The 27,560-nt window shown below is 43.0% G+C and overlaps 1 protein-coding gene across 9 annotated transcripts in view; it reads right to left on the reverse strand.

Moving 5' to 3' along the window:
- The window catches only part of PTPN13 (protein tyrosine phosphatase non-receptor type 13), a 1,045,801-nt gene that overhangs the window by 18,547 nt on the left and 999,694 nt on the right, over positions 1-27,560 (reverse strand). For all 9 annotated transcript variants that reach the window (XM_069236135.1, XM_069236143.1, XM_069236122.1 and 6 more), the window contains 3 exons: positions 12,374-12,464; positions 7,928-8,268; positions 747-962 (listed from right to left, as the gene is read on the reverse strand). In XM_069236135.1, coding sequence (XP_069092236.1) covers positions 747-962; positions 7,928-8,268; positions 12,374-12,464 — 648 coding nt within the window. The remainder of the gene's footprint in view (positions 1-746; positions 963-7,927; positions 8,269-12,373; positions 12,465-27,560) is intronic.

Genomic DNA, 27,560 nt, shown 5'->3' on the forward strand with positions numbered 1-27,560 from the left:
TAGAACACACCCAAAATTGTCTTTTCTCGTCCAAACCTACTCCTCCAAGCACTGGAGCTGGAGTGATAACTGAAGTATCCCAGTAACATTCTGCTTTTTATAACAATTGTCTCTCAAGTATCCACTAGAGCAAAAGCACCCCAAAGCTGGTATGGGGGGGGGATCCATAATTCAAGCACAGTGGTACAGTTTGGCCGCAAAGACATGTGCGTAGTCATTTATGAAATGATTCTAGAAAAGCAACTGCCAAGGAGCAGAGGGATATAGTACATTCTGTGGAAAGTTAACAAGCCAACCACTTAATTTTCTATTCTATGACCATTACAGTCAGAATTTCAGCCAGGATTGTAGTTGCCCATTGAGGTATAAAAGATACTAAGACCACATGACTGACACTGTCTAATTTCGACAGACACGGTGTTCAGGCTTGGTAGCCGACATCTCCATCCCACTCATTTGACAACACTATGGAGCTTGTATCTGCAACGTACACAGACACAGGCCTGAAATCATACAAGTCCAACATTGTAAGCCACACTGTGATGTACTGGATGTATTTTGTCATTCCAAATATGTACTGGAATCAGCAGTTCATGGGATTGCTTCACAAATAGAACGTTATTTGTGAAAAAGCTTACCATGCGGCATGCAACATCCACTGAATGCCCTACAAAGTCAACTTTCAAACAGATCATTCCAACTACAGAAAATAGAGAGCTAATAGAGGTAGTCAACACTTTACTCACTTCTAGATCTTGACTGATTAGTCCAAGCACCACATCTAGGCATATTAATGTTCCTGAGCGTCCAATGCCAGCGCTGCAATGAGTGATTATAGGTCCAGATGTATATATGTACCGCATGTAGGATATAAAGGTGAGCAGCTTTTTTGGTTCTGTAGGTGTGTCATGGTCTGGCCAGGCGGTGAAATTCAAATGGGAAATATGTCGCAGTTCACCTGTCTGGGATATCAAGAGACAATCAGTATATGCATTACGAACTGAGCATACCTTCAAGATCAAACAGAATACATTTATCACAATAAAAAAACTATAGAAATAAGCGTGCATCACGGCCGACTCAATGCCCACATAAGAGTTGGGTATCTCCTACAGGTCACATTCATAGATAAAACCCATTAAAATATTGAATTTTATCTATATAAATCATTTAGTTACAAAATTGCATTTCACTGTTGTTATGTTTTGAGTCTCAAGTTAGCAATATGATTTCTCTTTGCGTTCAAAAGCAAAAAAAGGAAAATGTCACTTACCCAGTGTACATCTGTTCGTGGCATTAGTCGCTGCAGATTCACATGTTGTGCATAGTCCGCCGTCTGGTGTTGGGTCGGAGTGTTACAAGTTGTTTTTGTTCGAAGAAGTCTTTTCGAGTCCCGAGTCCGAGGGACTCCTCCTCCTTTGTTCCATTGCGCATGGGCGTCGACTCCATGTTAGATTGTTTTCCCCGCAGAGGGTGAGGTAGGAGTTGTGTATGTTAGTAATAGTGCCCATGCAATGGAATGAATAAGTATGTACCAACTAAGGTTTAAGTAATATATTTACAAATGTAAAAATGTTGAAGATTACTTCCAAACGGCTACAGGCTCCCGGGGAGGCGGGTGGGCGCATGTGAATCTGCAGCGACTAATGCCACGAACAGATGTACACTGGGTAAGTGACATTTTCCGTTCGGTGGCATGTGTAGCTGCAGATACACATGCTGTGCATAGACTAGTAAGCAGTTATCTCCCCAAAAGCGGTGGTTCAGCCTGTAGGAGTGGAAGTAGTCTGAAATAAAGTTCTTAGTACGGCTTGACCTACTGTGGCTTGTTGTGCGGATAGCACGTCTACACAGTAGTGCTTAGTAAATGTGTGAGGCGTAGACCATGTGGCTGCCTTACATATCTCGTTCATTGGAATGTTTCCTAGGAAGGCCATGGTAGCGCCTTTCTTTCTGGTTGAATGTGCCCTTGGTGTAATGGGCAGTTCTCTCTTTGCTTTAAGGTAGCAGGTTTGGATGCACTTAACTATCCATCTGGCTATACCCTGTTTTGATATTGGGTTTCCTGTATGAGGTTTTTGAAATGCAATAAACAGTTGTTTTGTTTTCCTAATTTCTTTTGTTCTGTCAATGTAGTACATTAGTGCTCTTCTGATGTCTAATGTATGTAGTGCCCTTTCAGCTACTGAGTCTGGCTGTGGGAAGAACACTGGTAGTTCTACCGTTTGATTTAAGTGGAACGGTGAAATAACTTTTGGTAAAAATGTTGGATTGGTTCTTAGGACCACCTTATTTTTGTGTATTTGAATAAAAGGTTCTTGTATAGTAAACGCCTGAATTTCACTTACTCTTCTTAGAGATGTGATGGCAATGAGAAATGCAACCTTCCACGTTAAGAATTGCATGTCGCAAGAGTGCATGGGTTCAAAAGGTGGGCCCATGAGTCTTGTTAAGACGATGTTGAGGTTCCATGAAGGAACAGGTGGTGTTCTTGGTGGTATAATTCTTTTCAGGCCTTCCATAAACGCTTTAATGACAGGTATCCTAAATAGTGAAGTTGAATGGGTAACTTGCAGGTATGCAGATATTGCTGCGAGGTGTATCTTTATGGAAGAGAAGGCTAGATTTGATTTTTGTAAATGTAGCAAGTATCCCACTATATCCTTTGGAGATGCATGTAATGGTTTAACTTGATTATTATGGCAGTAGCAAACAAATCTTTTCCATTTGCTTGCATAGCAGTGTCTAGTGGATGGTCTTCTAGCTTGTTTTATGACTTCCATACATTCTTTGGTGAGGTTTAAATGTCCGAATTCTAGGATCTCAGGAGCCAGATTGCTAGATTCAGCGATGCTGGGTTTGGATGCCTGATCTGTTGTTTGTGTTGTGTTAGCAGATCTGGTCTGTTGGGCAACCTGACATGGGGTACTACTGACAGGTCTAGTAGTGTTGTGTACCAAGGTTGTCTTGCCCATGTTGGTGCTATTAGTATGAGTTTGAGTTTGTTTTGACTCAATTTGTTTACTAGATATGGAAGGAGAGGGAGAGGGGGAAAAGCGTACGCAAATATCCCTGACCAGTTCATCCATAGAGCATTGCCTTGAGACTGCCTGTGTGGGTACCTGGATGCGAAGTTTTGGCATTTTGCGTTCTCCTTTGTTGCAAATAGGTCTATTTGAGGTGTCCCCCAAATTTTGAAGTAAGTGTTTAGAATTTGGGGGTGAATCTCCCATTCGTGGACCTGTTGGTGATCTCGAGAGAGATTGTCTGCTAGTTGATTTTGGATCCCTGGAATAAATTGTGCTATTAGGCGAATGTGGTTGTGAATTGCCCATTGCCATATCTTTTGTTCCAGGAGGCACAGCTGTGTCGAGTGTGTTCCCCCCTGTTTGTTTAGATAATACATTGTTGTTGTGTTGTCTGTTTTGACAAGAATGTATTTGTGGGTTATGATGGGTTGAAATGCTTTCAACGCTAGGAATACTGCTAACAATTCGAGGTGATTTATATGCAGCTTTGTTTGATGTACGTCCCATTGTCCTTGGATGCTGTGTTGATTGAGGTGTGCTCCCCACCCTGTCATGGAAGCATCTGTTGTTATCACGTATTGTGGCACTGGGTCTTGGAAAGGTCGCCCTTTGTTTAAATTTATACTGTTCCACCATAGAAGCGAGATGTATGTTTGGCGGTCTATCAACACCAGATCTAGAAGGTGACCCTGTGCATGTGACCACTGTGATGCTAGGCACTGTTGTAAGGGCCTCATGTGCAGTCTTGCGTTTGGGACAATGGCTATGCATGAGGACATCATGCCTAGGAGTTTTAATACCGTCTTTGCCTGTATCTTTTGTGTTGGATACATGGCTTGTATAACCTTGTGAACATTTTGAACCCTTTGTGGACTTGGAGTGGCTATTCCCTTTGTTGTGTTGATTGTCGCTCCTAAGTATTGCTGTGTTTTGCACGGCAGAATGTGAGATTTTGTATAGTTGATGGAGAAACCGAGTTTGTAGAGGGTTTGTATGACATAATCTGTGTGGTGTGAACACTTTGTGAGGGAGTTGGTCTTGATTAGCCAATCGTCTAGGTACGGGAATACGTGTATATGCTGCCTTCTGATGTGTGCAGCTACTACTGCTAGGCATTTTGTAAATACTCTTGGTGCAGTTGTGATACCGAACGGCAACACTTTGAATTGGTAATGTATTCCCTTGAATACGAACCTTAGGTATTTCCTGTGCGAGGGATGTATCGGTATATGGAAATATGCGTCCTTTAGATCTAAGGTTGTCATGTAGTCTTGTTGCTTTAGCAGTGGTAACACGTCTTGTAGCGTGACCATGTGAAAGTGTTCTGATTTGATGTAGGTGTTTAGTGTTCTGAGATCTAGGATTGGTCTCAGTGTTTTGTCCTTTTTTGGTATTAGAAAGTACAGTGAGTAAACTCCTGTGTTTATTTGTGTACATGGTACCAATTCTATTGCGTCCTTTAGCAGTAATGCTTGAACTTCTAGTTCTAGAAGGTCTAAATGCTGTTTTGACATATTCTGTGTTTTTGGTGGGACATTTGGAGGGAGTTGGAGAAATTCTATGCAATAACCATGTCGGATAATTGCTAAGACCCAAGTGTCTGTTGTTATCTCCTCCCAAGATTTGTAAAACTGACTTAGTCTTCCCCCCACTGATGTTGTGTGAAGGGGTTGAGTGACTTGTGAGTCACTGTTTGGTTGCAGGGGTTTTTGTACTTTGAAATTTTCCCCGGTTTCTAGGGAATTGTCCTCCTCTATACTGGCCCCGAAAGCCTCCCCTTTGGTACTGTCCCTGGTAGGTAGTCGGTGTAGATTGTGAGGTGCTGGCTTGTGTGGCTTGACCCCGAAACCCCCCTCTGAAGGTTGTTTTGCGGAAGGTGCCGAAAGTGCCTCTGCCCTGCGGGGAATAGTGTGCGCCCATGGCCTTGGCTGTGTCCGTGTCCTTTTTCAATTTCTCAATTGCCGTGTCCACTTCGGGTCCAAACAATTGTTCATTGAACGGCATATTGAGCACCGCTTGCTGTATTTCCGGTTTAAAGCCAGATGTACGCAACCATGCGTGCCTTCTTATGGTTACTGCGGTATTTATTGTTCTTGCCGCCATGTCCGCTGCGTCCATAGAGGAGCGTATTTGGTTATTGGAGATGTTTTGTCCCTCCTCAACCACTTGTTTTGCCCGTTTTTGAAATTCTTTGGGTAGATGCTCGATGAGATGCTGCATCTCGTCCCAATGGGCTCTAACATATCGCGCTAGGAGCGCCTGAGAGTTCGCGATGCGCCACTGGTTTGCAGCTTGTACTGCGACCCTTTTCCCAGCTGCGTCGAACTTGCGGCTCTCTTTATCTGGAGGTGGTGCATCGCCTGATGTGTGCGAGTTGGCTCTCTTGCGAGCTGCCCCTACCACGACTGAATCTGGTGGCAGTTGTGAGGTGATAAAAGCAGGGTCCGTGGGCGGTGCTTTATATTTTTTCTCCACCCTTGGAGTAATCGCTCTACTTTTGACAGGTTCTTTGAAGATCTGCTTTGCGTGCCTTAGCATTCCTGGAAGCATAGGTAGGCTTTGGTAGGAGCTATGGGTGGAGGAGAGGGTGTTGAAAAGGAAGTCATCCTCGACAGGTTCTGCGTGTAACGACACGTTATGGAATTCTGCTGCCCTAGCTACCACCTGTGCATACGCTGTGCTGTCCTCAGGTGGTGAGGGCTTGGTAGGGTACGACTCAGGACTATTGTCTGATACTGGGGCGTCGTATAGGTCCCAAGCGTCCTGGTCGTCTTGGCTCATGGTGGTATGAGCCGGTGAATGTGACGGAGTCTGTGCCGGTGATGTGTGAGTTACAGGTGGAGGAGAGGGTGGCGGAGTTACCTTCTTCACCATTTTTTGTGGTGTTTGTTCTTGTGTTTGGAACTCGAGTCTCCTTTTTCTCCTGATTGGGGGAAGAGTGCTGATCTTCCCTGTCCCACTTTGTATGAAGATCTGCTTTTGTGTGTGGTCTACATCAGTGGTCTGTAACTCTTCTTCAAATCTGTGTTTGCGCATTTGAGAGGACAGTGATTGTTCCTCTGTATATGAGCTGGCAGTTGGTTCGGTTGCTGGTCGTTTTGGCACCGAAAATGTGTGTCTCCTTGTTTTCGGTTCCGAGGAGAATTTTTTCTTTTTCGGCGTCGAGCTTTCTCGGCGTCGATCTTCCTCGGTGCCGCTGTCTCTGCGTCGAGCAGCTTCGGTTCCGCTGTCTCGGCGTCGATCTTTTTCGGCAGCACTTTCTCGGTCCCGAGATTGCTGCGTGCCTGTGTCTCGACCCGAGTCGGACGATCTCGGCACCAGTTCGGCCTTTTCCGGTGCCGATGGACGGTCACCTACTTTATGGGTTGAGCCATGGCCTGTTGGCAGTGGCGTCCCCTGGGCCTTGTCTGTTTTCTTGTGTGGTGCTTGCTTCGACGTCTTACTCACGGTTTCTTCGACGTCGAATTCCTCCGAGTCCGATTCATGGATGGAGAAGGCTTCCTCTTCTTCTCCTTGTCCCTCGAACTCTCGGTGTCCTGTCGGAGTGGACGCCATCTGCAATCTTCTGGCTCGCCGGTCACGGAGCGTTTTTCGGGACCGAAACGCACGACAGGCCTCACACGTTTCTTCCTTGTGCTCGGGCGACAGGCACAAGTTACAGACCAAATGTTGGTCTGTATATGGATATTTATTGTGGCATTTAGGACAGAATCGGAACGGGGTCCGTTCCATCAGTGTCGATGTTACACGCGGTCGGGCCGACCAGGCCCCGACGGGGAATCGAAATTACCCCGAAGGGCTACCGGAGCTCTTCACGATTTGGTGTCGATTCTATTCTTACCCGATACCGAGCGAAACAATACCAACGTAGTTTTCCGAAGTTAAGACTATCTTTCCATCCCGAAACCCGGAGCGAAAAGGAACACGTCCGAACCCGATGGCGGAAAAAAAACAATCTAACATGGAGTCGACGCCCATGCGCAATGGAACAAAGGAGGAGGAGTCCCTCGGTCTCGGGACTCGAAAAGACTTCTTCGAACAAAAACAACTTGTAACACTCCGACCCAACACCAGACGGCGGACTATGCACAACAAGTGTATCTGCAGCTACACATGCCACCGAACAGACATTTCCCGTTGGACACGATAACTGTAGCTTAACCAAAATTACAGTATTCCGGAGGCCCAGATTTATGGATCTCAATGGACATTGACATGTAGACTTTCCTGAAGCATACAGCCCAGTTAAACCACGGTTGGGCAGCATAGGTGCAGAAATTCTGCATCCAGACTAGATTTTAAGGATATCTGTGTAGGATAAATTCACATACAATTAGGGTAGGGGAGAGTAACCTGAATTCATTCACACAGAGGTCAATCTGAAAATCTAACAAGAATGTATCTTCTAAAACCTACATTGGACGTCCCTGACAAACTACTGAAATGCATTTTTTCCTCTGTGGCACTTATGTACAGACAGAATGTTCTAATGAAAAAATAAACTGTCTCTGGCCATGAACTCTCATGATGATTTACCACAAGTACACTAGGCATCTTATTATCAGACGAGGACATTGAAGTACCATCCAGACACATAACTATCATTTCAGCCTCCACCAATTGAGATTATTGTTTAATTAGACTATGACAGTAACACATTTAGCTTCGTCTGCCCCGTATAGTTAGAGTGATTGAAAACGAAGCACGTTTTTTTTCTTCTCCCACAGTTATGGAGCTCCACCTTTCTTATTAAAGGTCCATTGACATTTTAAGAGGATGTATTTCTTGCCGGAAAGTTGTGTGGTATGTATCAAATATGTGGTCACATGCTCACTGACCATCATAAATGTTCTAGCGGGAGTTCTGTTAACAGGACGGTGTAGTGTGACTGGACTCACCTGAACATCCTCCAGCTCAAATTCTCGAATTACAAAGTTCTCCAGCTGATGACATTTCAGGAGTGTGAGTTGGAGGGTTTCATCTAGCACCATCATGGGTTTGGAAGACAATTCTGGCCAATACCGCTGGCACTTAACCTTCCCTCCTTCAACTTCTTGGGTCATCATGGCAATCACAGTACAGTTTTGCTCCCACACCATTTGCCAGAAGTCTCCCAATGTACTTGGGAGCGGTCCTTGACAGGCAATATAGGAAAATTCTTTAATGCCCACTGAAATATTGATAAAGCTAGCATTTATATATCCACCATCTGCTCCAAGAGGTACTCGGGTAGAATCATCTGAAAAACAAAAAAGATAAGAAAATGTCAAAAGCACAGTAAACAGTGAACTGATGCCATTGGTGTGATCAACTTAAATACTGCTTTTACCGAAATACCATAAGTTTCTCTTGCATATATTGGAAACTTCAGAGTCCAGAAAACTGTTAAGGCAGTTTTTTCTTATTGCGTCATTTGACCAGTACAATGCATGCGGAAAGCAGCTTTTCAGACTGCATACCTGTATCAAGTAATGTGTCAGCATGACGTCAGGGTTCAGTAGCAGCTAGCAAACACATAAAAGAACAAACATACGAAAAACAAAACTGCAGCAGAATTTAATGGACCAAAAAAAAAAGAAAAAGGCGTAAATAAATGCAAAAGGGAAAAGTACTAAAAATAACAACAATGTGGAAAACTTGAACAAAAATACAAAAAAAGAATAGGGTTAAAGTAAAAGGACATGTTGGAAACCAGCAAGTTTCTAGTAGTGTGCAATATATATATTATACAAAAATAAAATAACACCAATACACAAATAGACAAAAACCAAAATGCACCCAAGTAGTAGAGTTAAAGAACCGGTATCAAAAAAGGAAAATTTAACAACTACACGGAAGCAGTCAAAATATGAGAAATTATCAAATAGGCCAGAAAGTGATGACGTAAAGCAGAAAAAGGAATGCAAATTATTTTTATCTTTATTAATACTTCAGACTAATCAGGTTACTGTAGGAACTGGGACAGAGCCCTCAACTCCAAACAGTATGCAATACTCAAAGTATAAATGACTGCCTCATTCAAGCAAGTCAGCAATATTTTACATATGTAATACTCGATAAACATTTGCCTCTGAAGTTCCATTATATACCATTTTCAAGCACAGATTGAAGAAAAATGACGGCAGCCTGCCATAAAGAAACAAGCAGAGTGTGCTCTCAATTGCCGAGGCAGTGCTTTCCAATGTTTGGAACAGGTGTACAACCTAAAAAATCTAACCTAGTCTAGTCACATAGCAGTGCCATTTTAGATCAATTACAGGAAAGACAAAACAGAAAGATGATCAGATTGAATACTGCATTTCAACTGTACTTTACTTGGGAAGTCACAATGAATTTGGCAATCCGAGTGTCAGTCAGTCAGAAACTGCTCGCAATCGATCACTAGGTTCAAACTGCAGATTCTGCTCAGACTGAACTTGTTGAGGGTCTTTTATCACAACTGACTTTGTCCCACGGGAGGTTTTCTCAGCAGCTCTGGTCACTCCAAATGCCTCACAGACTAGGAACCTGCTCTCTGAACAGAGCTGAAGGATTTAACACACACCTTTGTGGGGTGTGGCTGTGAGGTCCTTGCTCTTAAGTTCGGTACCTTGCTACTTCTGTTCACTTAAACATATGGAGTGACTGGGGGAAAGGTAATTACCCTCCATCCTCTATTGCATTCCACACATGGCCCAAACCATGACAGGCCTGGACGCCCTAGGTCTGACTTGCAGCATGTACCCTAGCAGTCGGTCTGGGGTCAGCCCTAGAGCCATTCAACCCTACGGCAGGCTGTACTGGAATCAGAGTTCCACAATGTGACCCTCAAAACTCTGGGAATTGTTTCTCCATTCAACTCCAATGTTCTTACTTCAGATAAGCCCTAAACTCTTAGGCAAAAAAGGCATCTAGAATCAGCTGTTCCCTAGTTCTCTCTATGGCTAAATGTACCTACAAGTATTGATTAGGGAGTTGGAGGTCGAAGTTCTTGTCCCTTTACTTTTAGTCTTGGAAAACACAGAGGGAGGAACTGAAGTACAAAGACATCAGAGCAGGAAGACCCTGACAAAAGCCACGGAATGCGTGCACACACAGAACACACACGAGTACACGACTCAAACATTGGGAAAGGGAGGGACAGGCAAACACACCACAATCGGCAAAACGTTCACTGATCCCACTCACAAGGATGACCTAAATAACGAGTGTAACACAAACGCTTATGATATCAAAAGATCAGACGCAGGAGAAAGATCCCAATGTGGGATCGGTAGTGTAGGAGGAGCAGATGTAAAACGTCTTGGTATGATATGAACGAAGGGGCCTCAGTAGTATTTGTCAGCCGGGCTGTAAGCAGGCTAACCCGTGCAAACAATAGATGAGAGAGGAAGCATGTGGGTGGATGTAAGCAGATGGGCATGTCGGCAGCAAGAAGAAAGGAGAAGAGCTTTAGGCCTCCCATCAACAACCATGACAGGGCAGCACAGTCTGAACGTTGCATGATGGTGGATTAATAGATCTACGTTGTCAGATCAAGACCAAGAAATTCAACTGCAGCAATGTTAGTGCAAGGTAAGTATATACAGCCGTGTGCCATGTCCAGAGAATAACACTAACTTATACAATGTCAGGACCACGCAATCCATAGCACCGCTGCAACGTGAGGGAACCTGGAAAACCATACTTTTACTTTACAACCCACAATTGACGGTGTACTAATGCCAGTGTAATGGAGGGAATAATACCACAGCACCGTCTTCCACAATGAAAGGGAAACATCTGAAACTGTAGACTCTGTAATTCCAGGCTAGACTTAGAACCACAACTGATGCATTACAACCCCTCAAAACCTGGTAATTTTGGCATAAGTGATCACTTATTTTATTTTAACATCAGGATATAATATAAACAGCAACACAGATGAGAAAGACATGGACCCATTACTTTGACCCAAAAAAGCAAAGAACACTAAGGATCCAACTGAAGACTCAGTAAAAACTCATACTTTCAGAAACAGCCAGGAAAGCAGCCAGTTCCTTCAAATTACAAAATAATAACTGCAGGGATTTGAAATAACATATTTACTCAAGATAACAGACTGTTCTTGAAATACCAGTTCATGCACAAGTATTCCAAATTAAGAGTCTTCTACAGGCATTAAGATGCTCGCCACAGGCTTGCTCAAACACTTTGGTGAACATTACTTTACAAAATATTACTTCTACTTTTATTAAGAATCCCCTTTTTCTTCATCTGTATATTTGGAATCACCCACTAGGGAGTTTAAGGGCAGTATTTGAAAGCCTTCCAAGAGAACTCAAAAGAGAAGCAAGTATTTTATCTGACAGAGTGTCATGAAACGTCAGGCTGGGTGGCAAAAAGTTAAATGTTTCAGTGGATGGTTCCCTTGTTGGGGGGGGTTTGAGAGAGGGTGGGGGTTGCTTTAATCCAATAGCAACAATGTTGGTATGCTCAAAAGCCAAGGATTGGCATACTACCAAATGGTGTGTAATACCAGAGCACAACAATAATGGATTATGTACATCTGGGGAAACAAATAGAGGGAAAACAAATAAAGCTAACCACTGAGTGAGACAGCGTGAGAAAGGGTACTCTCTTAAAATGAGTCCTAGGAAGTACAACTGAGAATAGCACATAAACCGGCACGACGGAGGCACTGGACTGTGGCCTTGTTTACTTTTCTTCATGTGTTTTCTGCAGCCATAACAATAAAGAAAGTCATAACCACTTCACAGACCTGGCAAAACTTTAGGGATAAGTCACAGGCCTGGCAAAACTTTTGGGGACAAGTGCTGATACAGTAATGATCGAAGGTTTGAAAAAATAAAGTCACTCATACTGATGTCATTTCTTTTATATTACAATGAAACTACTGTTCGGACCAGCAAAAAACACTTGTTTCAGAAACGACCATAAAATGACAATTTTATGTTATTAAAAAAATCAAACTCAGGCAACTAAAGACCTTGTGGACAAAAGGTGAACTCTCCTGATGTCACGACTAAATCAAGGCACAAAATATCCACCTATTAATAACCCTAATGCATCCAGTACACCCTGAAAATGAGCTGTAGAGCAAGAGCTCCAGATCTTCATCAATCAGGAAAAACTTAATGGAGATGGTAATGTACCACAAAGTTGGATAACAAAGTGTACTCATCTGGTGATGGAGTTACTTTGGAAATTAATGTTTTCTTATCTGAAGTAACACGTTTCAGGTTTTAACTAAGAGATCATAACCAATTAAAGGAAAGACCAAGAAGCATGGCAGTGAAAGTGTCTGCACTTTATGAAGGGTCTCACTTCCACCGAGTGCAATGAAACCACTGATCGGGACTTACATGGAAGTATGTTTTTATATCTATTCTTCTTGCGGTTCTCTTTAGTTTGCCCAATTAAACACTGGTCCAAAGGCTTCAGATCTTGTAGATTCTGTAAAAGGAAACAGAAAGCATATATGTGTATGTAAGCAGCTGGCATAAAAATCAGTTGGCTTGTATCAAACATTATAAGTATGCACACACACAAAGCTAACTGTAATTGGATTTATAATAACCTAAGGATGCGCAATATCCTAGGTTACATGAAAAACGCAGTAGTTAGTTAAATAAAGTCCACGCTTTAAAACACAGCATAATGAGTAAGGCAAACATAAGAATACAGTCAAATAATCAAAAACACATATGAAAAGTGTATGTAACATGTATATTAAAGATCTGAAATTGTATATGTTTATTCGAAAATGTCCCCAACCACACCTAGTGGTGTGGCAAGGATGCCACGGGGCCAGGTGCAAGCAAAGAAAATGGGACTTTGGCTGCTGGCAGGGTACTTAGTGATTATCAGCAGTCAATGTGCCTTGGTGCCAGCGCAGTGGTAGCTGTGCTCCTGACCACACCAGTGTCCAAGAATCTATGACAGCATTCACACACTATGCTCTACCACATTCTTAACATAAATTAGTCTTTTTCAGGAGAAGACCCTACAACTTGAAAGTCTTTACCAGAAGAAATCAGATGTACCTGGGATATTCAAGCAGTCTGGAAGAAAAAAAAACCACAAAAAAAAAACCTTTAAAATACAACTCTCCTCCAGCCCATTTATTTTGCTTCCTAATATGTTTTCCTTTTATTGCTACTCGAAATTGTTTCTCCTAAACCTTAAATTTTACTTGCTGGATCTTTTACCTTTTCTGAATCCAATTCCTCAGAATGGTGTTCCAATATCGAAATATTCTGCCTATTACTCATGCTGATACCACTCTAACATATCATCCTCACCACCTCCTACTAAGGCCTTTTGTTCTCTTGTCCCTTCGTCTCCTTGACAACTGATTTTGACAATTCTACATATTGCCTCACCAGAACCTTTAGCATTCATCTGACTCAAACTGAGCCCTTGTCTGCAAGTGTTCACTTTAAATGATATGTTTTTGTTCTTTCCAAATTATTTATAAGAGGATGATACCCTTCCTATAGTGCTAGTTTGATGTGAAGCACGCGGACACCACCTGGTAATATTGCACTATATCATAAAATAAACTCACTGTACTGTCCTGGGCTCGTGGAGACCTCCAACGTCCAGAAAAAAACAGAGTGAGGAGACAGTGCCAAGGCCATTGAGTCACGGCTCTGACTTATTGAGCATATCAAGACTGCATATGCAAAACACACTTGCACATGCGCTATCAATGTAGCTTTACTATATTTATTTTTATTATGCTTGAAGATCAAATTCTACAAAACATCACAGGGGAAATCTGCCAGACCATGTACAGCAGACTGTACCATCTTGGTTTGAGTGAGTGTTACCTTCTTGTGAGTTGGTTAGAACATTGGGAGATGGTATGTTCTTGTAGCCACTACAGCAGCGGGAAGTAACAGACACTTCTTTAAAATGTGCCAAGCTGACAATACCTTATACAAAGAGCTCCACCACACGAAAGCTACTTTATAAAGAAGTGTTCCTGCATACACAAGTGTCCTCATGCACGCCTCTAAAGGGGATACTATATATATTGGACTTGGAGAACTGGAAAGTTGATTTTGATGAATGAGTATGCTGTCGCTGACAATTTCATGAGGTGGAATGAAAATGTGTAGAAATTAGTGCTTCATATACAAGAGGAGACGATGCACTCGGTGAGAAGCAGGAAGATGCGCCTCACCTTTGTCAGAAACAGGAGACAGAATAGTGACACCCAATCCAATAGTGAGGATTGTTGCAGGATCCCTGCATTCATTTCCTATCTAGCAAAATTACCTATGGACTGTCAGCTCTGAGGGTGGCTACAAAGGCGTACAGACAGCTGGCACTATGTGCACACTTCATGAGAAAATAATAATTGAATGCTAAAAGAGCTGTGCGTGAATTTAAAAGGTTGGATTTGTTTTTTTTATTTTGCTTGAGCTAAAATAACAAGTTACTTACCTTTGGTAGTGCTCTTTCTCATAGAGAGACTATCCAGCCTTAAAATCCGCACCTCTCAAATATTCCCCAAGAGTTAGACTAGATCCGGAAACGTGTCAGCAGAACCTCAGTGCACTATTAGATGGTGTTGAATGGTTCTGCAACTACGCCATTCCGCTCCAGAACTGACATGGGGGTGGGAGCTATATAACCACTTATCCTGTACGCTGATGCCATTTGCTTTCTAGGCTGTCCACACACCCAGCCTGAGAGCCCTCAAGAGCAAATTGGTTCTGACCTTTGTGGAGATACCTAAACTTGGGATCTTATTAAAGGACAAATTCCAAACAGAGTGGGGAGGATGAGAGGGTTGGTGAGGAGTCTGTGGCTAGATAGAGTCTCTAACAGGAAGGGCGTTACCAAATATAACTTGTTCCTTTGATAGAGACTTCTAGCCACAGATTCCTCCCCTTTCAAATAAAAGCAATACCTATTGGGGGTGGGTCTGTGAATGGACTCAAACCAGAAAGTCCTGCAGGACTCAGTGGAAAAACTGCTCCTCCCAGTGAACCCGATTGTCCAGACAATAATGCTTTGTGATTGTATGGAGGGGCACCCACATAGCTATCTGGCAGATGTCAAGGACAGGGACTTCACGTGTTAATGCAATGGTAGCAGTTTTGGCCCTGATAACATGCCCATTCAGTCATTCCCAAGGCTGTTTTCTTGCCAAAGCATAGCAGATCTTAGTGCAGAGCACAATCCCGCATGAGATGGTTCTGTTCTGCATTGCCCTGCTTTTGTCACTCCAGAGGACCCCACAAAGTGCTTAGGATCCACCCAAAATTCCTTGGTACCATCAATGTGAAAGCTGAGCGCTCTTTCGGGTCCCAAACAAGAAGCCTCTGCTCTTCTTTGGAGGGTTGAGGTGGAGTGCAGCATGCCGGCACAGTGTTAGTTTGATTGACAAGGAACGGTGTCACAACTTTTGGTAGCAATTATGCTCATGTCATAGAACCAGTTTGTCTTGTAAGAAGGTAATTTAAGTTTGAGTGACAAAAAGAGCTTGAAGCTCACTCACTCGCAGTACCGTAGCACACAGTCTTTAGGGACAGCTTTGAAGTGGCTCAAATGGAGTGCACAGCATATAATTAAGAACCAACTTAAGGTCCTACTGGGGCAATACAATGGGAGAAGGGGGAAACATGCCGGCAATCATAAGAAGGCTGACCGATAACCCAAAACTGTTGCTGGGCAAGAAACAAAACAAACAACAGAACATCAGATAACTTGGCCTTGAGGTGGTCAAATGGTGTGTGCCACACCAAACCACAAATTTCGTCCCAACGACAGGCGTATACAGTTTTGGTCTAGGGAAGCCTTGTTGCCATAATGATAGCACCTACCTCCAGAGGAAGGTTGAAGGTGTTCAGCTGTAGCCACTCAATCTCCAAGTATGAAGGTGAACATTTCAAAGGGTCAGGTGCAGAAACCTGCCTTATTACTGCGACAGCAGGTCTTCCCAGAGGGGCAGCCTGATTGGAGGACAGAAGATACAGTCCTGGAGTTTTGGATACCATACTCTCCATGACCAATCAAGAGCAACTATGCTGACTTGGGCCTGGTCGGTCCTAATCTTCTTGAGAACTCAGGAAAGGAGTGGTATTGGCAGAAAGGCATACAGGAGTCCCAAGTTCCACTCAAGGTGGAACATGATTCTGAGCTAGAGACACCTTAAAAACTCCAATGTACAGAAGCAATTACATTGTGCGTTCTCAGCAGCGGCATATTGATTGAGCCAAGGTTATCCCAATTAGCGGACCAGACCTTGCTCCACCTCTGGATGCAAATGCCACTCATGATCCGCTAGATGCCAATGGATGAGTTTGTCCACTTTGGCATTCAACGAGCCGGCCAAGTGATTCACAAGCCGGAATTTCCCTTGATGGTTCAGCCATGTTCAGATGTGCAGGGCCTCCTGCAGACGGTCCACGATCTCACCCCACCATGTTGGTTGCAGTACCAGCTGGTGGTAGTGTTGCCCGTGAGCACCTGCACTATCTTACCCTTGATGAGTGGAAGGAAGGCTTATAACACCAAGCAGAGCACCCTAAGCTCTTCTAGGTTACTATGGACCTGGGACTCCACCCTAGGCCTTTGATCTCCATCTTTCCCACATGGCCAGCCCAACCCAGAAGTGATTTATCAGTCACCATTGTTAGCCTTCTATGGGGAAGGAAGAATGATCTGCCGCAGACCCAATTGAGGTTCAGTTGCCACTAATGCAGGTCTTCTGCAGTCTTCTCCAAAATCTAAGCATGGTTGGAGAGGTCCTCTAGATGTTGGGACCTCTGAGACTTCAGGTTTTACTGCAGAGCCAGCATGTCCCACCTGGCATGCTCAGCCAGCAAAATGCAAGAGGTGGGGAGGGGGGCAGGAAACAGAACTGAGTTCAGGATGTCCCTTATAAAGGGGAGCATCTGAGAAGGAATCAAGTGTGACTTCGGCACATTGATAGTGAACCCCAAATTCGACAGGAGGTTCACCTTAATTTGTAGCTGGTATACAACTGCCTGTGTCAAGCCCGCCTTCAAAAGCCAGTCCTCGAGGTATGGGAAAACTGGTACCCCTGACCTATGAAGGTGTGCTGCTACCACCAACAACAGTTTTGTGAACACCAGAGGGGTGTTGGTGAGACTAAAAGGGAGCGTAGTGTACTGAAAATGCTCCTGTCTTACCACGAACTACAGGTGGAGCTTATGGGCTGGAAGGACAGGTAGATGGAAGTAAGTATCCTGCAGGTCCAGTGCCACCATCCGGTCTGCAGGATCGAAAGTAGACAAGAACTGGGTGAGGGTGAACATCTTGAATACCTCCTTCTGGAGGATGACATTGAGAGAGTGTAGGTCTAGAATAGAACAAGGCCTCTGTCCGTCTTAGGCATTATAAGGAAGCAACAACCACGTTGAACTTCTGGCTCTGGAACCCCCTCAACAGTCTCTTTGGCCAAAAAGGCTTACACTTCCTTCCACAAAATGGAGAGATGGTCCTCCGTCAGTCACTGGGTAGATGGTGGTAGGTGTGGTGGGAAGAGAGAAATGGTAAGGCGTGCTGCACGCAAACGATCTGTAGGATCCACCTATCCAATATTATTGCTTATCAACCCAGTAAGAATCGGTGGATTCTGCCTCCCACTGTGTGGCTGTGCTCCTGTAAGGGCATGCTAAAGTGGCTTGGCAGGTGGGGCTGCAGGGGGAGGAGTGCTGCAGACTTTTGGAGTATTGACCTGGCCCTAGAAAACACAGGCATACCTGGTTGGGATCTGTTACAGACATCTGTTTGTGACAGTTCCTATAGGGCTTTAAACCTATGTTATTGGAGGTGACATCTTTTGCATACAGAAGCAAAACTGAGGTAAATGTCGCTGAGAGACATCAAGGGAGCTTTGGATCCATACGTGGCAGTACGGAAAGAGAGGAACTGATATCAGAATGCAAGCATGGCACATATATGAGCCACACACATCCTTTGTGGAGTGGAACGGTGTTACAGCAGAGCCACAAGATGGCAGCTGGCAGTACGCCAAGGTACTGCTGTAAAGGTTTCCGGATCCAGTCTGACGACTGGGAAATATCTGAAAAGTGAGGAATCTGCGGCTAGAAGTCTCTATCATTTGACACATCCATGTACACTTTGTTAATTTTGGCTCATTTCTAGACAAATGTTTTATGGGTGATGTCCACTATGTTTCTAGTGCTCCACACAGATGTGACTGACTTTTCCCACCGAAAAACACAGTTCTTGAATTTGAGGCAAATTCTTCACTTTTTTGTGCATGTTCTATGTTGGGATGGAGACAACGTGGCAGAGTTCTGGTTGCAAGTTAGCTAGTCGCCATGTATTTCACAATATTTTGGGGATATATAGATTTTGCCACGTCTATTAGGTGAGGTCCACATTCGTGAGATGTGGTCCGTGGAACTAGGTTGAGAAGTTCCTGCTGAGCACTGGTGCATGTGTGACCTCTGATCACAGCAAGCTCCCATATTTGCTCCTGGATAATCACTGTTGCCACAATTCTTGAAGTGGATAATTTCCAACTTTCAATCCACTCACCATGTATAGCAGCACTGGGTAACTCTCTTGATCTTACATGGAATGTGTGCAGAAGAATGACTCCTGGTCAGTACAGGTTAGGAGTACAAGGATCGAAGTAAGAGGTCCTGATGAAATCTGAGCATCTTGTGAAGCAGGTGAAATATATCGACAAATGATAGACACACTGTTTCAGTAAATGCCTCTTTGTGTTGTTTGCTGTTTTTAACCATACCACAGGGTTCCTCTTATTAAACAATTGGGTTGGGGTACCCTGGATATTTTTTACTTTTCTGTATAAGATCCTACGAGGAATATAGAGAATATCAAAATGCTCCCTCCCACTGCAATGTTGAATCCACCTAGTGGCGAGTACCTCACCAGGTGAGAACCTGAGGATGAAGAATGCCACATGATTAGCATGTGAGTGAGGGTTCTACGAGATCACAAGGAGCAGGGCATAGCAACAGCTTGTTTTGGGATCACCCTTCACTTCTGGTTTATGTATATTAGTTGGAGGGAACGTTCACAAGTAACTGGGGTTGTTTACACACTATGCACACTATGTACATTAACAGTTTGCTGTGTTCCTTAAACTGGCTTACATTTATGCAGCAATAACAGAGGTCTAAATTAGCCAAGACTTAACATAAAAAGGAGTTAGAACATGAGGAAATTCCTACAGAATTGAGGGGAATTCAAGATGATATTTCATCCAACAGTGCTGTAATAGGAACACTACTGGCCAAATGCACTGTTTTGCCACTGACTAATGGATAATCAATAAGTCTTCCATTTACTGAATGCAGTAGAATAATAGATCATGAATATACACATGGCCAACATACTGATTAAAGGTTGTGTAATTTCTTGGCCTTTACAAAAGAGTCCCTAAAAGTAATGTAATACTGTGCAAAGTGTATAGTGGCAGTACTGTTACAAATGCCTTTAACATGCTTCATGAACAAGTATCGGATGTGTACTTTCAACAATAATACTGGGCATTTTTAAGATATAAGGAAGTCTAGACAATGTTTGTAATTAATTTGAGGTTACCTCATTGAGTGTGACTGGATAACCATACGGACTGCATTGTTTGTAGCACAAGGAAAGAATGTTTATCTAGTTTTGCATAGTTTGTCAAAGTTACATTATAGGTGACTGAATACCTTTGAAGAGTTTCCTTAGTGTACAAGACTGTTTGCATCCTAGAGTGTAGGTGTCCAAGAATGATACAAGAAAGTTTTTTGTGGATTGAAAAACTGGCAGACATTTTGTATGGAAAATGTTGGTTATGTTGCACCATCATTGTATGACATTTCTGAATATTTTCAAATTGTTGCACCATCTGTTGTGGCCATGTTTTGATGATGTGCCCCATTATAGATGAAGATGTTTCAGAAGTGCACCACGAGAAGTGATGGTGTGTTTGTTGCATCTTATTGGTGAAAGGTTAAAATATCCAAAAGTAGAGCTGTCACATTTATGTGTGTGGACGTTTGTGAAGTTGCACTAGGAGTTGTGGGTTTTTGTTAATGTTTCACTCTGTTGAGTGAATGTGTAAATATATTATGCACTTCTAATGAACATACATTTTGTTTGCTTGCACCCGGGATAGGTACATCGCTGGTATATGTTTCGCACCACCATGGATGGACATGAACGTACTGTTACTCTTGGCAGAGTTGACATTCCTGGTTTCTTCGTAACACTGTAGTATGGCTGTGACTACAGTCATTTGCAGGTAGACTGTGGGGTGTATTGATGGGTTCTGCTGGTGGAGTCAACTCTTGCTGACTAAGGTTAAGTGTAGATTATCCTACATACTACTGATATTTATAGCCTAGCTTAGTTTGAGGTTGTGTGTATATCTGTTTGTGGTATGTTCCGCTGCAGATTCACATGCTATGCATACTTTTGCCATCTAGTGTTGGGCTCGGAGTGTTACAAGTTGTTTTTCTTCGAAGAAGTGTTTTCGAGTCACGGGATCGAGTGACTCCTCTTCGGCTCTATTGCGCATGGGCATAGACTCCATGTTAGATTGTTTTCCTGCAGAGGGTAAGGTAGGAGTGAAAGAGATGTCCATGCTGATGGAATGTTAAATATATATATATATATATATATATATATATATATATATATATATATATATATATATATATATATATAAATATGAGTGTTTAACTTAAACAACTACAGGTTTCCGGGGAGGAGGGAGGGTGCATGTGAATCTACAGCTGTACACTGGGTAAGTGACATTTTTCGTTCAATGGCATGTGTAGCTGCAGATACACATGCTATGCATAGACTACAAAGCAGTTCGTCCTTCCATAAAAGCGGTGGTTAGCCTGTAGGAGTTGAAGTTGTTTGAAATAATGTTCTTAGTACAGCTTGACCTACTGTGGCTTGCTGTGCTGCTAAAACATCTACACAATAGTGTTTAGTAAATGTATGTGGTGTTGACCAAGAAGCTGCCTTAACTATTTCAGCCATTGGTATGTTTCCTAAGAAGGCCATTGTAGCACCCTTCTTCCTTGTGGAATGTGCTTAGGGAGCAACTAAGAGTAGTCTTTTAGCTTTAAGGTAACATGTTTGGATGCATCTTACTATCCATCTTGCTAAACCTTGTTTTGATTTGGGGTTACCAGTATGAGGTTTTTGAAAAGCTACAAATAGCTGTTTAGTTTTCCTGAATGGTTCTGTTCTATATATGTAGTACATTAGAGCTCTTTTAATGTCTAATGTATGTAGATCTCTTTCTGCCACAGAATCTGGCTGTGGGAAGAAGACTGGTTGTTACACTGTTTAATTGATATGAAAAGGTGATACTACTTTAAGAAGAAATTTAGGGTTAATGTATGTGGTGTTGCTTAGGGTTAGTTCGTAGTACGACTTTATGCTTGTGTACCTGTATAAACGGTTCCTCAATAATGAAAGTTTGAATTTCACTAACTCTTCGCAATGATGTAATTGCGACTAGGAAGGCAACCTTCCATGTTAAAAATTGTATTTGACATGAGTGCATGAGTTCAAATGGTGGACCCATAAGTCGCGTAAGCACTATGTTTAAATTCCATGAAGGAACTGGAGGTGGAAGGATGCGTTTTAAGCCTTCCATGAAGGCTTTGATTACAGGTACTCTAATAAAGAGCTGTGCTGTATATTTTGCAAATATGCAGAAATTGCAGTGAGATGTATTTTTATGGAAGAGAATGCTAAATTAGATTTTTGTAAATGAAAAAAATAGCATACAATATCTTGTATTGATGCTGAAAGAGGGGCAATTTGTTTAGATTGACAGTAAAATACATTTTTTTTTCCATTTGTTTGCATAGCACTGTCTAGTAGTGGGTTTTCTTGCTTGCTTAATTACTTCCATACATTCTGTTGGTAGCTGTAAATACCCAAATTCTATGACCTCAGGAGCCAAATCGCCAGATTGAGTGTGTTGGGATTTGGGTGCCTGATCTGCCGTTTGTTTTGTGTTAACAGGTCTGGTCTGTTTGGGAGTTTGGAGTATGGTACTACTGACAGGTCTAATAGTATTGTGTACCACAGCTGACGTGCCCACGTTGGCACTATGAGTACCAGATTGAGCGTGTTTTGACGCAATTTGTTGACTAGAAATGGAATGAGTGGGAGAGGGGGGAAAGCGTAAGCAAATAACCCTAACCAATTGATCCATAGAGCATTGCCTTGGACAGGGGATGTGGGTATCTGGATGCAAAGTTTTGACATTTTGCATTTTCCCCGATGGCGAACAGATGTATGTGTGGTGTTCCCCACTGTTAAAAGTATTTTTGAAGTACTTGAGGGTGAATCTCCCACTCGTGTATTTGTTGATGATTTCTGCTGAGAACATATGCTAATTGGTTGTGTATCCCTGGAATGTATTGTGCTACCAAGTGAATATGGTTGTGTATTGCCCATTTCCATATTTGTTGAGCTAGGAGGGAGAGTTGGGACAAATGTGACCCTCCCTGTTTGGTCAGGTAATACATGGTGGTCATGTTATCTGTTTTGATCAGAACATTCTTGTGAATGGGGAGAGACTGAAAAGCTTTGAGTGCTAGGAAGACATCTAACAACTCAAAGTGATTTATGTGTAGCTGTTTGTGTTGGGCCTCCCATTGTCCTTGAACGTTGTGATTGTTGAGGTGAGCTCCCCAGCCAATCTTTGATGCATCTGTTTTAATTATGGTCTGAGGCACAGGGTCTTGAAATGGCCGCCCTTTGTTTAGATTTGTGGAATTCCACCACTGAAGGGACATGTATGTTTGGCAGTCTATCAGCTCTAGATCTTGAAGTTGACCCTGTGCTTGTGACCATTGTTCTGCAAGGCACTGTTGCAAGGGCCGCATGTTTAGTCTGGCATGTGGAACAACTGCAATACATGATGCCATCATCCCTAATATTTTCTTGACAAATTTGACAGCGTGCTGTTGACCTGTCTCTTTTTGTGCTATTATATTCTGGAATGCTTGTATTCTGCGTATTTGGACTTGCAAGCGCTTTTTGAGTATTTAGTATTGCCCCTAAATACTGTTGTATTTGTGCAGGCTGCAGTTGTGACTTTTGGTAATTTATTGAGAACCCTAGTGTGTGCAGGGTTTGTATTACATAATGCGCATGGTTTTGACACTGCGTATGACTGTTTAATTTTATCAGCCAATCGTCTAGATATGGAAAGACATGTATGTGTTGTCTTCTTAGATAGGCTGCGACTACCACTAGGAACTTTGTGAATACCCTTGGAGCTGTTGTTATTCCAAAGGGTAACACCTTGAACTGATAGTGCTTTCCTTGAATGACAAACCTGAGATATTTTCTGTGCGCAGGATGGATGGGTATATGAAAATATGCATCTTTGAGGTCTAATGTTGCCATGAAATCGTGTTTTTGAAGTAGAGGGATAACATCCTGTAGGGTTACCATATGAAAGTGTTCTGATAGGAGGTAAAGACTGAGGGTTCTGAGATCTAATATTGGCCTTAGGGTGCCATCCTTTTTGGGAATGAGGAAGTACAGTGAGTATACTCCTGTCCCTACTTGATTTTGTGGCACAGCTTCTATTGCTTGTTTGAGTAATAGAGATTTGACTTCTTCCTGTAACAGAGTGATATGGTCTGTGGATAGTTTGTGTGGTTTTGGTGGAGTTTGTATCAATTCCAGGCAATAGCCATTGCGGATAATTGATAATACCCAGTTGTCTCAGGTAATGTTTAGCCAATTGTTGTGGAACTTATGCAGTCTTCCTCCCCCAGGGGAGGTGTGGACCGGAAAGGAATGGCACAAGTCACTGTTTACTTTGTTGTGAGGCTTGTTTTGGTGTTTGGTATTTTCCGCTGCCTCTGGGGTACTGGCCTCTATATGCGCTTTTAAAACCACCTCGCTGGTATTGAGGTTGGTAGGCCGGCTTTGGCTGTGATGTGGATGCCCTCGCAGTTTGAGCTCTAATACCACCTCTAAACTGGAGTTTGCGAAAGGATCCCCTGTATTGTTTGGTGTATAGTGCACCCATGGCTTTTGTGGTGTCTGAATCTTTACGCATTGTTTCTATAGCAGTGTCGACTTCTGGGCCGAAAAGCTGTTTCTTGTTGAATGGCATATTCAAACACTGCCTGTTGGATTTCAGGTTTGAATCCTGAGGATCTAAGCCATGCATGCCTCCTTAGGGTTACAGCAGTGTTGATGCTTCTGGGCGCTGTATATGCTGAGTCTAGGGCAGACCTAATCTGATTGTTGGTGATGGCTCGCCCTTCCAACACTATCTGCTGTGCGCTCTTTTGCTGTTCTTTGGGGAGATGCTGGATTATATCTTTCATCTCATCCACATTGTCCTGCTGTGAATCAAATGCATGTGATGATGACTGCATAGGTGTAGGACTGGTAGGAGGAGAGATATGTAGGTGTGGAGAGTGAGAAGGAGACTGAGGAGGAGAAAATTGAGGAGGTGGAGGTCTCTCCTTTGTTTTTGGCACTTTAGCTGGCCGCTGTGTAGTGTCCCATTCCTCCTGAAAGGCTAATTTCCTCTTTGGTTTTGAAGGAGGTGCAGTTAAAATTCTGCCAGTTTCTTTATGGATATGAATCCTGGCTTGCCTTTCATCCATTACTCCCATGATTGGTTGTATTTGTGAGTCCTCCTCAGTAGTTTTATGGCTTTCTTTGAAAGTCCATGCTCCTCAGTATAACCAGGTCTTTCCGGCGCCGAAGCTGGCTTTTTCGGTTTTGAAAAAAATGGGGTTGAGGATGGTCTCGGCTCCGAAAATGATTTCCGAGATTTGGACTCGGAAGAGTGCTGTTTGCTCGGTTCGGAGACGGAGCTTCGGCTCGATTCCAATGGCTTCAGAGGAATGGCCTTTTTCGGTGCTGAACTGGTGGGTTAGTCACCGAGCGTCTTCTTTCGGGTCGAGCCATGGCCTTCCTGCAGTGGCAACCACCAAGGCCTCTTGTTTCGGCTAAGATGGTACAGGGACAGGCGTACCCACGTGCTGTCCTGCAGTGACCGGTCTGTCCTCCTTAGAATCCTGGTGGGAGTCGGATCCTTGAACAGAGACTGGTTTGCATGATCTCTTCCTCTTTGACGTCGAGATGTTCGGAGCTCTTCGATGCCATCTCGAGCCTTCATGCTCGTCTGTCCCGAAGTGTCTTTTTTGACTGGAAGGATCTGCAGGTCTTGCAATTTTCTTCCCAATAGTCCGGGGAAAGGCAGAGATTACAGACAAGGTGTTGGTCTGTGTAAGGGAATTTAGCGTGGCACCGAGGACAAAATCGGAATGCGGACCGATCCATGAGGCTTCCACGCGGTCGGCCCAACCAGGCCCGAGTTGCGCATGCATGCCCCGAAGGGCGACTAGAGATGTTTGTTCCGACGGTACCGAAGTGTCGATAGATGGTGTAACGTGATTGAAACAATACCGACGAAAAATGAAGCGTTTTCAAGGTTTTTCGAATCGAACTATCGGAGCGAAAGGAAAACCGTCCGAACCCGATGGCGGAAAGAAAACAATCTAACATGGAGTCGATGCCCATGCGCAATGAAGCCGAAGAGGAGGAGTCACTCGATCCTGTGACTCGAAAACTCTTCTATGAAGAAAAACAACTCGTAACACTCCGAGCCCAACACTAGATGGCATAACATGTGTATCTGCGGCTACACACGCCATCGAACATATATATATATCTCCTGGAGTTTTGGATACCATACTCTCCATGATTTGATTGAAGATATGGAAAATGTCACTTACCTAGTGTACATCTGTTTGTGGCATGCAGTGCTGCAGATTCACATGCTCTGCATTATTCCGCCATCTAGTGTTGGGCTTGGAGTGTTACAAGTTGTTTTTCTTTGAAGAAGTCTTTTTGGAGTCACGATGATCGAGTGACTCCTCCTCTCGGTCGTACTGCGCATGGGCATCGACTCCGTTGTTAGATTGTTTTACGGAAAAAGGGTTTAGGAAGGAGTGATAGAGTGAAGTAATATAAATGTTGTATATAAATTGTAAGTAAAAATAGATGTCCATGCAAATGTAAATGTATTCACATATGTACACAAACATATAAACTGCGACGACTACAGGCTTCCGGGGGGGAGGGAGGGTGCATGTGAATCTGCAGCACTACATGCCACGAACAGATGTACACTGGCTAAGTGACATTTTTAGTTCAATGGCATGTGTAGCTGCAGATACACATGCTATGCATAGACTACAAAGCAGTTACTCTCCCCAAGAAATGTGGTGGGTAGTCTGTAGGAGTTGTTTGAAATAATGTGTTTAAGACAGCTTGACCAACACTGGCCTGTTGTTTCTACACAGTAATGCTTTGCATATGTATGTGGTGTAGACCATGGGGCAGCTTTACATATATCTGCCATTGGTATGTTTCCTAAAAATGCCATATATGCACCTTTTTTCCTAGTGGAATGTGCTTTAGGTGTGATTAAAAGTTGTCTTTTTGCCTTGACATGATTATATACATCTAACAATCCATCTTGCTAATCCCTTTTTAGAGATAGGATCCCCTTTATGTGGTTGTGGAAAAGCAACAAAAAGCTGTTTTGTTTTTCTGAATTCTTTTGTTCTATCCACATAGTACATAAGAGCTCTTTTAAGGTCACAAGTGTGAAGGGCTCTTTCTGCAATTGAATCTGGCTGTGGGAAGAAGACTGGCAATTCCACTATTTGGTTTATGTGAAAAGGTGATACCACCTTTGGGAGATATTTTGGATTGGTTCTAAGTACAACTTTATGTTTGTCTACTTGGAAAAAAGGTTCTTCAAGAGTGACTGCTTGTATTTCACTAACACTTCGTAATGAAGTAATAGCTATAGGAAAGCAACTTTCCATGTTAAGAATTGAATCTCACAGGAATGCATGGGTTCAAAAGGTGGGTCCATTAATCTGGTGAGTACAATACTGAGATTCCAAGCAGGAACAGGTGGTGTTCTGGGTGGAATAATACGTTTTAGTCCTTCCATGAAGGCTTTAATAACTGGGACTCTAAAGAGTGAGGTATGTTGTACAGTTTGTAAATATGCTGAAGTAAAACTCCGGATTCGAAACTGACGCCAGGGAATTCTAAGGTAAGGAAGCTGCAGCTAGAAGTCTCTATCAGATAGCTAAATTTGATTTCTGTAAATGAAGTAGGTAGCATACAATATCTTGTATTGATGCTGTAAGTGGGTCAGTATTTTTAGATTGACAGTAATAAACACATTTTCCATTTGTTAGCATAGCACTGCCTAGTTGTGGGCTTACATGCTTGTTTGAGAACTTCCATGCATTCTAATGGAAGTTGTAAGTATCCAAATTCTATGACTTCAGGAGCCAAATCGCTAAGTTGAGAGCACTGGGATTTGGATGTCTGATTTGTCCTTTGTTTTGTGTTAACAAATCCGGTCTGTTTGGAAGTTTGTAGTGAGGTACTACTGACAGGTCTAGGAGTGTTGTGTAGCTGTTTTGTTTTTCTGAATTATTTTGTTCTATCCACATAGTACATACGAGCTCTTTTAAGGTCACAGTG

Source organism: Pleurodeles waltl, chromosome 1_2 (genome assembly GCF_031143425.1).
Source record: "Pleurodeles waltl isolate 20211129_DDA chromosome 1_2, aPleWal1.hap1.20221129, whole genome shotgun sequence".
Classification (NCBI taxonomy): domain Eukaryota; kingdom Metazoa; phylum Chordata; class Amphibia; order Caudata; family Salamandridae; genus Pleurodeles; species Pleurodeles waltl.